The 13,950-nt window shown below is 43.6% G+C and overlaps 1 protein-coding gene across 4 annotated transcripts in view; it reads left to right on the forward strand.

The window, feature by feature from the left end:
• The window catches only part of CDHR5 (cadherin related family member 5), a 392,579-nt gene that overhangs the window by 341,364 nt on the left and 37,265 nt on the right, over positions 1–13,950 (forward strand). Inside the window, exons 13-14 of one of the 4 annotated variants that reach the window (XM_078682819.1) lie at positions 1,532–2,029; positions 2,174–2,296. In XM_078682819.1, coding sequence (XP_078538945.1) covers positions 1,532–2,029; positions 2,174–2,296 — 621 coding nt within the window. Of the gene's footprint in view, positions 1–1,531; positions 2,297–13,950 lie in introns of all 4 variants that reach the window. The other 3 variants (XM_078682820.1, XM_078682818.1, XM_078682821.1) reach the window with 3 other exon arrangements.

Raw genomic sequence — 13,950 nt, forward strand, 5'->3', positions numbered from 1 at the left:
GTCTGTGTGTGTCTGGTGTGTGCCTGCCTGCCTGCCTTTGTGTGTGCGCGTCCACAGACCCTGGTCGGCTCGTGCACCGCTCTGTACTCCCTTGCGAGCTTACTCGGCGACAATAGTTCTCGTTGCCGAGACCTAAAAAGGAGAGGTTTCATAGTTAGGAATACTAAATAATTCCGGGCATTAGGGATGCTAGAAAGCAAAGAATTCATGATGGAAGTACACTCACCAGGGAATACTAGGATAGTATTTTGTGTAGGTGCTACTTAGGGATAACCAGTCTGAAGACCGACTGATTACAAGAGAAGCGGAAACAATCTAATATATGAGTTTAGAGGGAAGATATTGAGGCTGAATGAGTTCAGTTGCTTTGTAGAATAGACAATCTGGTTTGAAAAGCACAGTAGGTCCATAGGAAACCATTGATGTTTAGCTAGGAAGGGTGTCACATGACTGAATTTGAGAACTTTTGCGGTAGACTATGTAGTTTAAAAATCTCTGGAGGCATCATTCTTACAATCAGTTCTTCCAAGTCCAGATTTAAGTCACCTAGAAGGAGACATGCTCTAGTTTTATTCAGTTAGTCAGTAATCAAACTTGTAATATGTTCAAGAATCAGTGGGGTGTTTTCTGAAGGTTGGTGAAACATTGAAGACACATTTTAAGATCTATTTCTATGCAATACTTTTATGCCCATATATTTGCTCAGATTACGTGCATATTTCGGGGCACTTCTATGCCATATAGCTTTGCACTTCTTGCATATCTTATGCCCCTGCATTTATTTTATTATACGTAGCTATACAAAGCTTCTTCAATCTATGCATTTCATGTATGCCCTATACCTTTGAACAGACAACCTTCAGCCAGAGTGTTTAAATTCCTTTTATGTCTTCTATTTGGTTGATGTACATATGCACTGCTTTTATGACCTTTACCTATTCACTTTTTCTGTCATATTTTTATGCAGTGTGTTAATGTCCATAGGTGCTTTTAATTTATGCACTGTACCTATGCTAGGCTTTTATAACCATTCCCCAGGCACGTTTCGCATGGGGTGTAATGATTTGATGTTCTGTTTCTATTCGCTGCTTTTATTCCAAATGTATATGCACTGTGTTTTTGCCCTTTACCTATGTACAATTCACTGAAACACTGTATATGCTGTTTCCCATTTTTTATTTATCTCACAACATTTCCATGTCCGATTATCTTCCTCCTGCTTTAGTTCTCTCAGGACGTTTCATGTTTTTGTTGACCCCACCATGTAACCCACACAAACACAGCCACACTCTGAAAGCAGAAAATACATCACCCGCTGTCTTTTTTGGATTGGAGGAGCAGATGGGTCTAAGGTTTCCACTGAGGTCAACAGAGGTTTGGGTGTGACAAGGTTCTTCTAGCTGGAATATAAAATAATGAATGTATCAAGGGAGAAAAAATATTTATAAATTGTCCGAAGTAGCAATTGTCCAGCAGACCAATACTAATGTTTTACTAACCATGTCATCTGGTGTGTCTGTTGGGTCTCTAGGTGCTGAAACAACAACAATTGCTCTCACCACTGTAACATCCACTCCTAGTGAAGGGACATCCACTCAGCTGCCACCCGTTTTGACTTCATCAGCTCTTTTACCTGGCACAGTCACCAGAACTACAGTGAAGACCCTAGAGACAACTACCAGGTCTTCTCACACAGGAAGCAGTACAACTGGGATAACAAACAGGCCGTCAGGAACTTTGCTACAAACCACAACAGTCTCTACAACTAGTGCTTCCGGCACCCCAGGGAAGCCTTCTACAGGTAATTCTTCCGTTACTACTTCACGTGTTACTCCGCCTGTACCCTCGCTTTTTCCAACAAGATCTACTTCTTCACCACTTCCTGCTGGTTCCACAACCAGCAAACAACCTGTAACAACAAACAAGCCTACAGCAAGTGGGACAACACAAGTTACAGCTCTACCTTCTGTTGGACCTCCAGGTTCGCAGACAACCAAGCCTCCACACACAGGAACAGTTATTACAACAAGTAAGACAACAAGATTTACTCTTTTGCCTTCTATCGGACCTACAGCTTCTAAGACCACCACCACTACCCGCCCAGGAACAGGAACAGGCTCTACTACAAGGAGCATGACAACAATTACTGTTCCCATTTCTTTTACACCTCCAGGTTCAGTAACGTCCAAACCATCTACGGCTACCACAGGACCTACAACAAGCACAACAACTAAATATGTAACAACTCCTGCTGGAGAATCTCCAGGTTCTGGGACCATGAAACCTACTATACCAGGTACAAACCCTTCTCCTTTTACAACAGCTAATGGCACACACACCACAATTACAGCCTCTGAGGTCCCCAAACCTACAATGTCAGTACCTACAGACCATGAATCCACCTCAACTTCTGATAGTGCATATATTAATTTCCTAATGTCACTCCATTCCAGCAGTTCACTGACAGGTAGACCAGATGCATTCTCTTTGTAATATTTTTACTTTCATTGCCTTCTTTATCATTTCAATTCTTCTCAAATGCCTCTGCTGTTGATGTTTTTAAAAGTTTCCTATCATAGTAAATGAAGGGATATTTACTGGCTGCTTATAGACTATTGTGCATTTTATATGGAACCCCTTCAGCAGGACATATGAAGCTACTCATTTCCAAAACTCTTTGTGGCGTGGCGTCATTTGGACTGCTAATCTGGCTTTTCTGAAAGAACTGTAGGGAGTCACCAGAAGTTGTCTATGGTTATTCTTAGTATGGCTGCAAACTATTTTGGCTTTGTTCTGGGTAAAATATGTATCAAAATAGAAAAATGTATTAAACATTTTTTCCCCAAGAATTGGTCTCACACCCCAGCATAGCATGTTATATTATTTTAAAAGAATTTATATAGAGCTTAGCTACCCCGGCAATAAGTCTTTCTAGCGCTACACCATCATCATGGAACGTAACGCATGCCAATCAAGGAGGTAGGTGAGAAAACAGAGGAAGCAGCATTGCGCAAGAGGGCTAAAAAGCAATCAGCCAAGTTTTGAGCTGCATCCTAAAGCTAAGATGGTACTGTTTTTCCCTTGAGTGTAAGGGCTCATTGACTCTCATTTAAAATAGGGAAGAATTCGAGGAGGGGTTAATACTCGATATAACAATTATGCTATTGCACAGGAATACTGCTGGCTATACATGCGACTGAAAAGCTTGTGGTGTGCTTAATACTGTCCCTCTGGTTCTTGAACTTCTTTTCAATACTGCACATATTAGTAGTGGAGTTGTAATTATCCTTTGATTATACACTCGGATTTTCTATTAGATGGCTATGAGATCAAGTTCAAAGTGGTGAGCTGACAGGAAAATGCACAGAAAACGGGCACGAAAAACATATGGACATGTTATTTCCTATTTTTCAGTATTGGTCTGGCTATTGGGTGCAAGGAGTAGATGAACGCCTGCAACACACGTAGTATGCCTTGGGTAGGTATTGTGCCTTGGCCAACTACCTTTAAATGAGACTGTTAGAGTTTCAATGCAAATAATGAGGCGTAACATGCAGTAACAATATTATTGTACTCATGGTGGTGGTAATTTATAACAGAACATCCAAGAGTCCAGGCGCACCTGCAGACGGCTCGAAAAAAGATGGAGGACCAGCAAGAACTCAGCGGACTACGCAGCCCTCAAGACCGCCGTCACCACATACCACCACCTCATCAGAACCACCAAGACAACTGCCATACAGTAATACATTAACGCCAATGCAGACAACAGCAAAGAACTCTTCACTGTAATTAAAGAATTCGCCAAACCCTGCATGGATACCACAGACATCCCCCCTCCCAAGATCTCTGCAACAACCTCGCCACCGAAAGATTTTTGACATCTGCGACAGCTTTGCAACTCAGGGCCCTCCAACTCCAACTGCAACCATGACACCCGAAGACTCCCGATCCCAGCTAACATTGCTCAACTGGACCACCCTCACCACTGATGACACCTTAAGGATCATGAAAAACATCCACTCTGGGGCGCCCTTCGACCCCTGCCCCCATTAACTGAGCAGGGGCCACCATCGCCGCTGAACTCTGCTGCCCCATCAACTGCTTCATCAAATCCACCACCTTCCCTGAAGACTGGAAAACGCAGAGATCAACCCCCTGCTTAAGAAACCCTCTGCCGACCCAGCGGACTTCAAGAACTACAGACCCATCTCTCTGCTCCCCTTCCGAGTCAAAGTCATCGAGAAGACCATCAATGCCCAACTCACAGAATTCATCAAAGCAAACCACACCCTGGACCCCTCCCGATCTAGCTGCAGGAGCAACTACAGCACCAAGACTGCACTCCTCACCGCAACTGATGACATCTGCACTCTCCTCGACCCAGGCAAAACTGCAGCCATCATCCCCCTGTACCTCTCTGCTGCCTTCAACACAGTCTACCACCACACCCTCTGCACAAGACCCCAGAACACCGGCATCACCGCCAAAGTGCTATATCCACCCATTGCTCACCGGCCGAACCTAGAGAGTCAGGCTCCCACCCTTCTCCTCAAAGCTTACAGAGATCAACTGCAGAGTCTCCCAGGGTTTCTCCCATAGCCCCACCCTCTTCAACATCTACATGGCCCCCATTGCAGCCATCGTCAGAAAACACAGACTCAACGTCGTCTCCTAAGCCAACAACACATAGATGATCCTCTCCCTCACCAACAAACCTACAGCCACTAAGTATAACTTCCACAACATGATGAAGGCAGGAGCCACCTAGATGAAGGAGAGCTTCCTAAAATTAACCTCCAAACAAAACTAAAGTCCTCATCCTGTGCTCCACCCCCTCCGTTCGGGATAACTCCTGGTGGCCAGTAGCACTCAGAACCACCCCAACATCGACCGACGACGCACACAACCTCAGCATCGACTGCTCACTCTCTATGAACCACCAAATCAACGCCGTATTGTGCTCCTGCTTCCACACGCTCCACCTACTCCGAAAAATCTTCAAATGGATCCCCACCTAGTCCAGGAGAACTGCCACCCAGGCACTCGTTAGCAGGAAGCTTGACTACAAGCAATGCACATTATGCCCAATGACCCAAAAACTCCAAAAGAAATTGCAGCACATTCAGAATGCCTCCTCCAGGCTTATCCTGGACATCTGAAGTGCGATCAGAGTACTGATAGCATCCCTTGGGGCACACTGTTGGGCGATTCTTGCCTTCACCATTCAAAGAAACATGATTGTGTTCATGATCAAAGAAACGTGTTTATTCCATGGTATTCAGTCTGAATAATGTTAATTCACATATTCATGGCAATGATGTATTCCACTTTTTTACATATTGCTCCACATATTGCTCCAATGCATTTCGGACAATGGTCCTTCGTCGGGGAGCATCTAAGAAAAAAACGACATACAAAACCTGTATGATCTATGTTGAAGAAGATGTGTATTACATAATTAAATGGTGAGCAGTTAAATGAAGTGTGCAGTGTCCAAAAAGCTGAAACTGGATAACGAGTGACAAATAGGTGCAGACGGGTTAATCAGGCAATGGGTGAGTGCTGGTTAAAAACCGAAAACGGAGTGAGCATGGTAAATAAACAAACGGGTCAAGTCATTTCCCCAAAAAACGAACAGGCGTGAAAAATGATAAAATGTGAACTCGTGGTGTCAAATTAAGGGTTGCCGATTAGGAACATGCAAAAGTGCTCGTTAAGCTTACCGATGGTGGTGGGTTGGATACACGTCGGTTAGAAAACTCCGTTGTGTGTTACCGCGGTGAACGCGGAAGTGTTTAAAATGAGCTGTTAGAGCGGTCACGTGATGAGCATAGAGTCAGACGAAAGACTCATAGAAATATAGATGTTTGTCCGTTAGGTGATGAAATAAAACAAAATAAAACACTGTGGGTAGACGGGTGAAATGGAAAAATTAATAAATAAATGTAGAAAGGTTGTGGTAAATTAACAGTATAGATGTTCGATCACATGTCTGGGGTGAAACATCGGAAATGACTGTGTAAAGAAAAGGTGCTGGTCATGAGTATTCACAAAAACAAACAGGTTGAAAAGAACAACAAGAAGAATGTACAGAACTAGCAAACCCGCAAAGGGCATATCAATAAATCGTATTTAAAGATAGCACGAGAATTTGATTCGTTCATTGAGACCAAAAGGTCTCATGGACTGTAGTCTATAAATCCAGTAATTTTCCCTTTGAAGTAAATGTTTGTTATTGTCTCTTCCCTCAACCTTGTCGACAGTTTCCAAAATAGTGTACTTCAACTGAGAAATAGTGTGTTTCATTTCATTGAAATGGGTAGCTACTGTAGATTTCTGATTCGCGGTGCGAATATTTGACTTGTGTTCTTTAAGCGAATTTTCATTTTTCGCTCGGTTTTCCCCACATAAGTTTTTCCACACGGGCATTTTAAGAGCTAAATGCAATTACTGGTATCACATGTGGCAGTTACTTGTAGATGGATTTTATGTCCTTTCATGGGGTGTGTTATATCAGTGCCTGGTATTATGTTATTACAATTGTTGCAATTGTTACATGGTCTCGTACCGCGAGATTGATGAACCGGTTTTTTGGATTGTTTGAGGATTTCTCCTAAGTTTTTCCCCCTGGTGTAGGCAAACAGTGGTAGAGACTTGAATATGTCATTGAAATCAGGCTCTAGTTGTAAAAGTGGCAATGTTTAAGTACAATGTTCTTATAGGTGATGCTGACATTTGAAAACTTTGCAACTACAACCATGCAGTCGCTTTTGGGTTTTTGTCTGGATTTATTGAGAATCTCTTGACGGTTCATCGGTTGTACAAAATCTTTAGCAGATTCCAAAATTTTATTAGGATATCCTCTCGCAAGAAATCTTTCTGTCATTTCATTGATACGGATTTCAGCAGTGATGGGGTCTGAAGTGATGCGTTTGACTCTGAGTAATTGTGATCTGGGTAAATGGTTTTTCAAGGATGGATGATGAAAGCTGGTATAGTGGAGGGTATTGTTACGGTCTGTGGGTTTCCTGAAAATGTCAGTGATTAATTGATTGTCTTTAAGTGTTATTTTGACATCCAAGAACGTGATAGTCTGAGCTTGAATGTTCCAAGTGAATTTGATTCTGTCATTGACATTGTTTAAGGTGTTGAGAACTGTTTCTAAGTTTTCTTTAGTGTTCTTCCAAAGGATAAACAGATCGTCAATGTATCGTACATACATTTTTAGATTGTCAGTCCATTCTGGCTTAGACCAAATGTTTGCTTGCTCGAAATCTCCCATATAAATATTGGCGTAGACTGGAGCTGCGCAATTGCCCATACTGGTGCCCACGAGTTGCAAATACCAGTCGTTTTGATGTTTAAAATAACTGTGATACAGGGTGAAAGTCATTAGTTCCATTAAAAAGATTTTTGTGGTTTCATCCAAATCCAGATTGACAACTGCTTGTTCTATGGCCTCTATGCCACCTAGATGTGGGATGGAAGTGTATAGTGCACTAACGTCCGCTATGCACAACCATAGGGTTTCATCAGGGTGGATTTCCAAAGCTTGTAATTTGTAAAAAAATCCCATAATCTTATCCTGGACATCCCCACCGAAACCACATCTCCTGTCACCTGAGAAACCTCCATTGGTTCCCAATCAACAAAAGAATCACCTTCAAGCTCCTTATGCATGCCTTCAAAGCTCTGCATAACACCGGTCCCGAATACCTCAACCACCACCTCTCCTTCTACACACCGACCACACATCTCTGCTCTGCCCATCTGGCCCTGGCCACTATCCCACAGATCCGCAAGACAATGGCAGGAGAAAGATCCTTCTCCTACCTCGCTGAGAAGACCTGGAACTCCCTAGCGCTGCACCTCAGGCAATCACTGTCACTGCCTCAATTCAGGAAGGATCTCAGGACCTTGCTCTTCGACTGAACTTAAGAACCCCTCCGCCCCCCAGGGCCTTGAGACTCTTACGGGTGAGTAGTCGCATTCTATAGGAACCCTGATTGATTTACACTGCGCCTTCATGCAGTATTTACTGTTTACTCAGTGTCTGAGTTCATGGCAGAATTGTGAGGCAGTTACTGTATATGTCTGCTATCAAAGCAACACAATAAGTGTGGGCTACTGTGTGATTAGATTATTAGTGGTTACAGTATGTTAATGTCTCAACCTTACTTCAAACAATTTTGAGTGTCATAATGATGATCTCTTTATTTAAAATATGCAGAGGGTGGACTTTAATTCCGCCCAGAGGAGTATCTCCGTCTCAGTACTTGCTGTTTGGTGTATCATTCCACCTCCTATGGAGTGCTTGCATTGCAATGCAGCAGGGTGTATTTTACATGTCAAAGCTACATTGAAATATCACACCTTAAATTGTTTACCTTACATATGCATTGTATACAGAGAAAAAATGTGTTTCATGTTTTCTCCATGGCAGGAGTGTGTTTTTGAATGTTTTAGTCAAGTGTACGTGTGTGTGCGCATGTGTGTGTGTGTTTTTCCAGATCTTTCCCCTACAGTCTATACCATCCACGAATTTCCAATTCCTTTTCCATTTATATTTATTTCCCATTATTTTTCCCTTTAGTATGTGGCTTTCTTTTCTGTCTCTTATCCATTATTTTTTCTCATCTGTTTTAATATAAAAAAAAAGAATTGACAAAGCCAATAGTTATGGCTATAACAAACTAGCATATGTAAATATAGGAATGCACTAGGGGTGGACAGAATTTGCGTAATCGCATTCCGCAAATCTCCGCGAATCAGTAAAAAATCTCCGCGAACAAGCAGAAATTCCACGAACATGCAGAATTGCTTGTTGGTGATGCTTTTTTACTGTTCGCAATTGCTGTATGCGTGCTCGGGGGGAAATGTCTCGAGAACACGCATTTTGAGAACGCGAACAAGCAAAAATTTTGCAAAATCGCAGAACGCAGAATTTTGGGCAATTTCGTGTTCTCGGCGGAACGCAAAATTACCCAAATTCCACGAGCGGAACTGAATTTACCGCCCAGGCCTGGAATGCACAGATTGGGCTCATTGTGTTAGCACAAGAAAGAAGATCTATGAGCTTCGCACAGCTTTTCATAAGCCTGGAATCATTTAATACCAATTATAGCTCTATACTCACAAACCTGATCATTCACAGAACTTTCTGCTACTCTTCATTAACAAGTCTTGTCTTGTATTCAAAGCATTCAAAGATTGTGGACAAGTGCAGAGGGCCTTCTATAGAGTTTGGCAGACGAGTTGCCCCATCACAAACGTGACGGATATCAAGTTGGCCTTATAACTAGTGCATTATATCCTCTGGCACTTGTAATAACCCATTCTCCGCTCTCTATAAGAGGCCAAAAAGCATTTTCTGTGACTGTTCTTCCAAACAAGAGCAGGTTGTGTCTGTTGCTTTAAAAATGACATTGACATCCAAAAACAAGTATCTCTCGAGGGTGCTCAACAATTACAAATCTATTTGGACCTGATTTAGGCTCATTGCTAAGATACAACTGACATGCTTTGATAGCACTGACACTTAAAGGGGACGAGTTTCAAACAGTTGTAGTGTTCTAACACTGTGATGGGGTGGCAGTTCATTCAATAATTTTTTTTAAAAAACAGTGGTGGAATGAAGGCTGCTGAACAGTAGTTGCTTGAACGCATATGCTGATAGAAGTAGATGTATTGTCTTTCGACTCTTTAGAAGGATGCTGAAAGTAGTTCTTTCATTGCATTTTTTTCTCCACTCTCTAAACTGATTTTATTTACAATGAACTGCTATTATCACAAACAGAAGGAGAAATAATCATTTGTAGATCTGAAACCAAAGGTTTTGAGTACATCCTCAACTATGTTCCCACTCTAAGTATGTATCAGGAGTGCAGAAATACAGGTGTTTTGAGGGTCCAGACCCTGGAGAAAGGGACTTCTATGCTCAATAAGCCACTTCTGCCATGTTTCTATTGTAGTGACAATATTGGCTCCTTTACTCTGTTCAAGCTACTATATGGGAGTCCATTTCTCATAGTCACATAGCTCTGGGTCTCTCCTGCCAATTGCCATTAGTGTGGACCCATATATTGGCTGTCATGAAAAGCCCTGAAGACTCCTGTCAATTACTTCCAAATAGAGGATTACATAACCAGCTCTTATTGTCCCTGCGTTGCACCCTACCAATGACCACTTGCATCCATGGTTATTGTCACTTGAAGGGGAGGATGCAGTGGGACATCCTTCTCCAGGCTGGCGGGCATCACTCACTATCGGAGGGCCTCTTTCACTGAGTCCGGTGATGGCATCAAAAACCTGAACTTCTGTGATCTCAGAATCCGACCAGAATGTAGATGTGTAACTAATGGCTGGAGGTGTAGTCTGGCCAGGGGTACCAGGACTCAATGTCCTGTGAATTTCTAAACTGAGCACTGCCTTTTCAAAGCCCTCTTAATCCAAGAGTGCCTCTTAGAGTAGAATGGGGCTATTCAACCGCTTCTTGGCATAACAATCATTATTTGCTGAGTGCAGAATTTCCCCATATGTAAAGCTAGATCCTAGAATGGCATCAGGGGTTTCTGCATGTTATCTAGAAATCCATGCTAGGTCAATATACTGCAGCTCAACCTGTCTCAGAAAATGAAGACCGAGAGCCCCTCCTGGTAAAGGAAATCAATTACTGGTGCCAGATGTGCCATAAAAAGCCTGTCAAGAATTTATAAAGAAGTAGCTTGTACAAAAGGGACCAGCCAGCCTGTGCAATCATAGACAGTGAAAGTGTGAGTATCTGAGGATTTCAACTAAACAGAACTACAACTAGATAGTTGTGACCATTCACCACAAGTCTGATGAATTGCTGGTTCATTTGACTAATTATAAGTCTCATGTCATTCCTGTCGGTTGGTTTGCATCCTGTCTGGGAACAGAGTTCTCCTATTGCTAATGTATCACAGGTATTAGGGAATATGCCTTTTGAAGAGACGACAGAGGGACAGCAGAGAGAGAAGCGACAATCGGGTACGTTTTTTCTTCTTTATTTTTAATACCCTCACCCCACCTCCCCCACCCCCGATCCGTGCTGGCCGCCACTGCCAAACATATGTAGCCTAAAGCATTCTCGAGCACTTTCTGACCAATTAAGGCATCTTTTCTAGAATTTGCATCCATATGGGGAGTGTTGAGAAGACATGGTACCACATGTGAGTTCCTTGCAGATCAGATCAATGGAAATGTGCTGGTGAAAAGTCACTGGCGCTGCCTTGTCCCCATCTGCTTGGGCATTAATCATCCTCTCTCGGCCATTGGAGATATGATTGACATTTCTGCTATTTTTGATTTGCACTTGTCTGTTCTCCCATTAGTCAAGATTGCATAAATTAAGCAACGAGCCTGAATTCACAGCACCTCCCTTTTGTCCCATCAGCAGTACATTAAAAAAAATTATGTGCACACACTATAATCACCCTCTACTCCAGAGTGCGCCATACACCCAACAATTTATGAAAAGTCATACAGTGTGCACCAACAAAAAGTAAAACTGCGAAAAGTAACGGTCGGATTTATGAAATCATATGACTGTCTGGAAATCAAAATAAAGAAGATATGGCAAGATGGCCGCTAGAGCATTGTAGGGAGCAGTCGCACTACACTCCCTCTCCTGCACCAGGTCTTTACTAGGACGCTAAGAACAGCAAGATGTGGTGAAACCATTGGAATATGTGGTTTATTCACTGGTCAGTCCTGAGGCTTTGGAGAGCGGCACAGTTTAATCGCCAGATAGGAGGTCTGAATTGCAAGAAGAGGAGAATGTCATCACGCTCCAAGGAGGTTATCGGACCGGGGGCCATTCCGAAAATACCGCCACCGGGTAGGAAAACCACCCCTGCACTAAGCGCAACACAGAAGGTGCAGCTGCGAAAGACTGAAAGAGAAAAGATAGCTGAATTAAAAGCACAAGCCGGCGCAGCGCGTACTACTTCACTGCATGGAGAGTCATTAATCACAGCAGCCGATGGAGGCGTTACAGACGGCAAACAAAACAAAAGCAGCAGCGGACTGAATAAAGACAAGGAGAAGGAGGCAGCGCTGCGTCAGTCTACCTTATCGGAAACCTTCACTAAAAGGTCTGTGACGGCTCTGTTCAGCGGGTCCGGTAAGCTTGCGGGAGCTGGGTCCGCTGTCACTGAGGAGATGCATTCAGCAGTGACGAAGGGTGGAGAAGCCGGAGGAGGCGGAGGCAAGATCACGGAGCGGGCGATGGAACATGGCGAGGGGTATCCAGGGAGAAATGGCGTGCACTCAAACGGGAGCAGTGCGCTGCAGAATCTCCTCGGCGAAGGTGGAATCAGGGTTGCCCAGCAACCAGAGAGACGCTCAGGAGAGAGCACGCCCAGAGCGGTTGAGTGCAGTATGTCGGGGAAGACAGACCAAGTGGCGGAAGCAGAGTCAGAGGCGGTTGTGGCAGCTCCTGGTACTACCTCAGGCATTTCAGGGATAGAGGAGAAGAAACCTCAAGAAGAAAAAGAAAGCGAAGGGTTAATATCAAGGGACGCTGAAGGTATGAATAACGCCTCAATGATGGACGCTCTGCTGCAGGTAGAGGCTGAACTTAGCAATAGTCTGAGATTGAAACCGGATGTAAACTGGGGAAGTATTGCGAGTCTTGAATTACAAAAAGAACGTGAAGGGGATACATTTTATTCAGTCAATGAAGGGTCAAGCTCATCCAGTATGGGAGATGAGTCAGGGGGTATGGATTTGTCATCAGAGGAGGAGGAAGTAAGCACTGAATCTGGTAGTATAAATGTACAGAAAAAGAAAAAGTCAGCCTCAAAACGTAGTTCAGATGCAAAAACGAACAAAAAACTTCTGTGGGACTACTCCGCTACAGCAGGCTCTTTTCAAGAAAATATGCAAGGGACACAAGGACCACAAGGGAAGGATTTTGTAACTGAGGAGGATGGGTCGGGAAATCAAGCTACCCTGGACTTACTAGTCAATATGTTAAAACAAATACAGGGAGAGGCCAGGGCAGAAAGCCGCAGAGCTAGACATGACACCAAAAAAATACAAGCCTCCATAAGAAAGATGAATAAGAAGTATGAGGAGGTGGAGGGGAGAGTGGAGCTTGTTGAGGAAAGGACGGGAAGATTGGAGGATGAAGTGACAGATTGGCAGAAATTTAAGACGGAACAGACAAAAATAGTGGAAGACCTGCAATGGAAAGTGGAGGACTAACGTAAGGCTTTTGGGTCTGGAGGAAGGAGTGGAAGGACAAGACGCAAGAGGGTATGTTATTAGGCTATTAAAGGGGGCCTTTCCTGAGGCTAGGTGGCATTGGGAAGATGAGGTACAAAGGGCCCACAGGTTCCCACTGACAATTAAAAAAAGGCAAGGAGCGAGTCAAGACAATATGCCTAGAGCGATGCTTGTGTTCTTTGGCAATTTTTTGGTAAGGCAGGAGGTGATGGAAAGGGCAAGACCGGACTCTAAAAGAACAGTAGAGGGGGTTACTTTTTTCGCGAGGCCTGACTTTTGTCATGTTACTGTCACTAGGCGATGGCGTTTAAGACAATTAATAGCCCCCTTTCAGCAACAAGGCGCAGAAGCATATCTGATGTTTCCGGCGAAACTTAAGGTTATTAACGGCGGCCGCACAAGGATGTTCTTTTCCGAGGTAAAAGCAGGTGCATATCTCGAAGAGTTAACGGAGCAGCATAAGGGGAAATGAGGAAGATCTAAACTGAAATGGAACTGATTACGAAATATGAATTTTGGACTAAAGACTATGTATAGGGAACAACTGGGAGGGAGAGGGAGGGCGACACTACAATGCAAGCAGTCAACATATAGGTCAGGATTGACCTATTTGCCTGTACAAGGGGGGGGTGGGGTAACTGTGGGTGGGGAGAGAAAGGGTGGAGAGGGGTGGGAAAGGGGTTGACAAGATCGGGA

This window comes from Lissotriton helveticus, chromosome 3_1 (assembly GCF_964261635.1).
Source record: "Lissotriton helveticus chromosome 3_1, aLisHel1.1, whole genome shotgun sequence".
Lineage (NCBI taxonomy): Eukaryota > Metazoa > Chordata > Amphibia > Caudata > Salamandridae > Lissotriton > Lissotriton helveticus.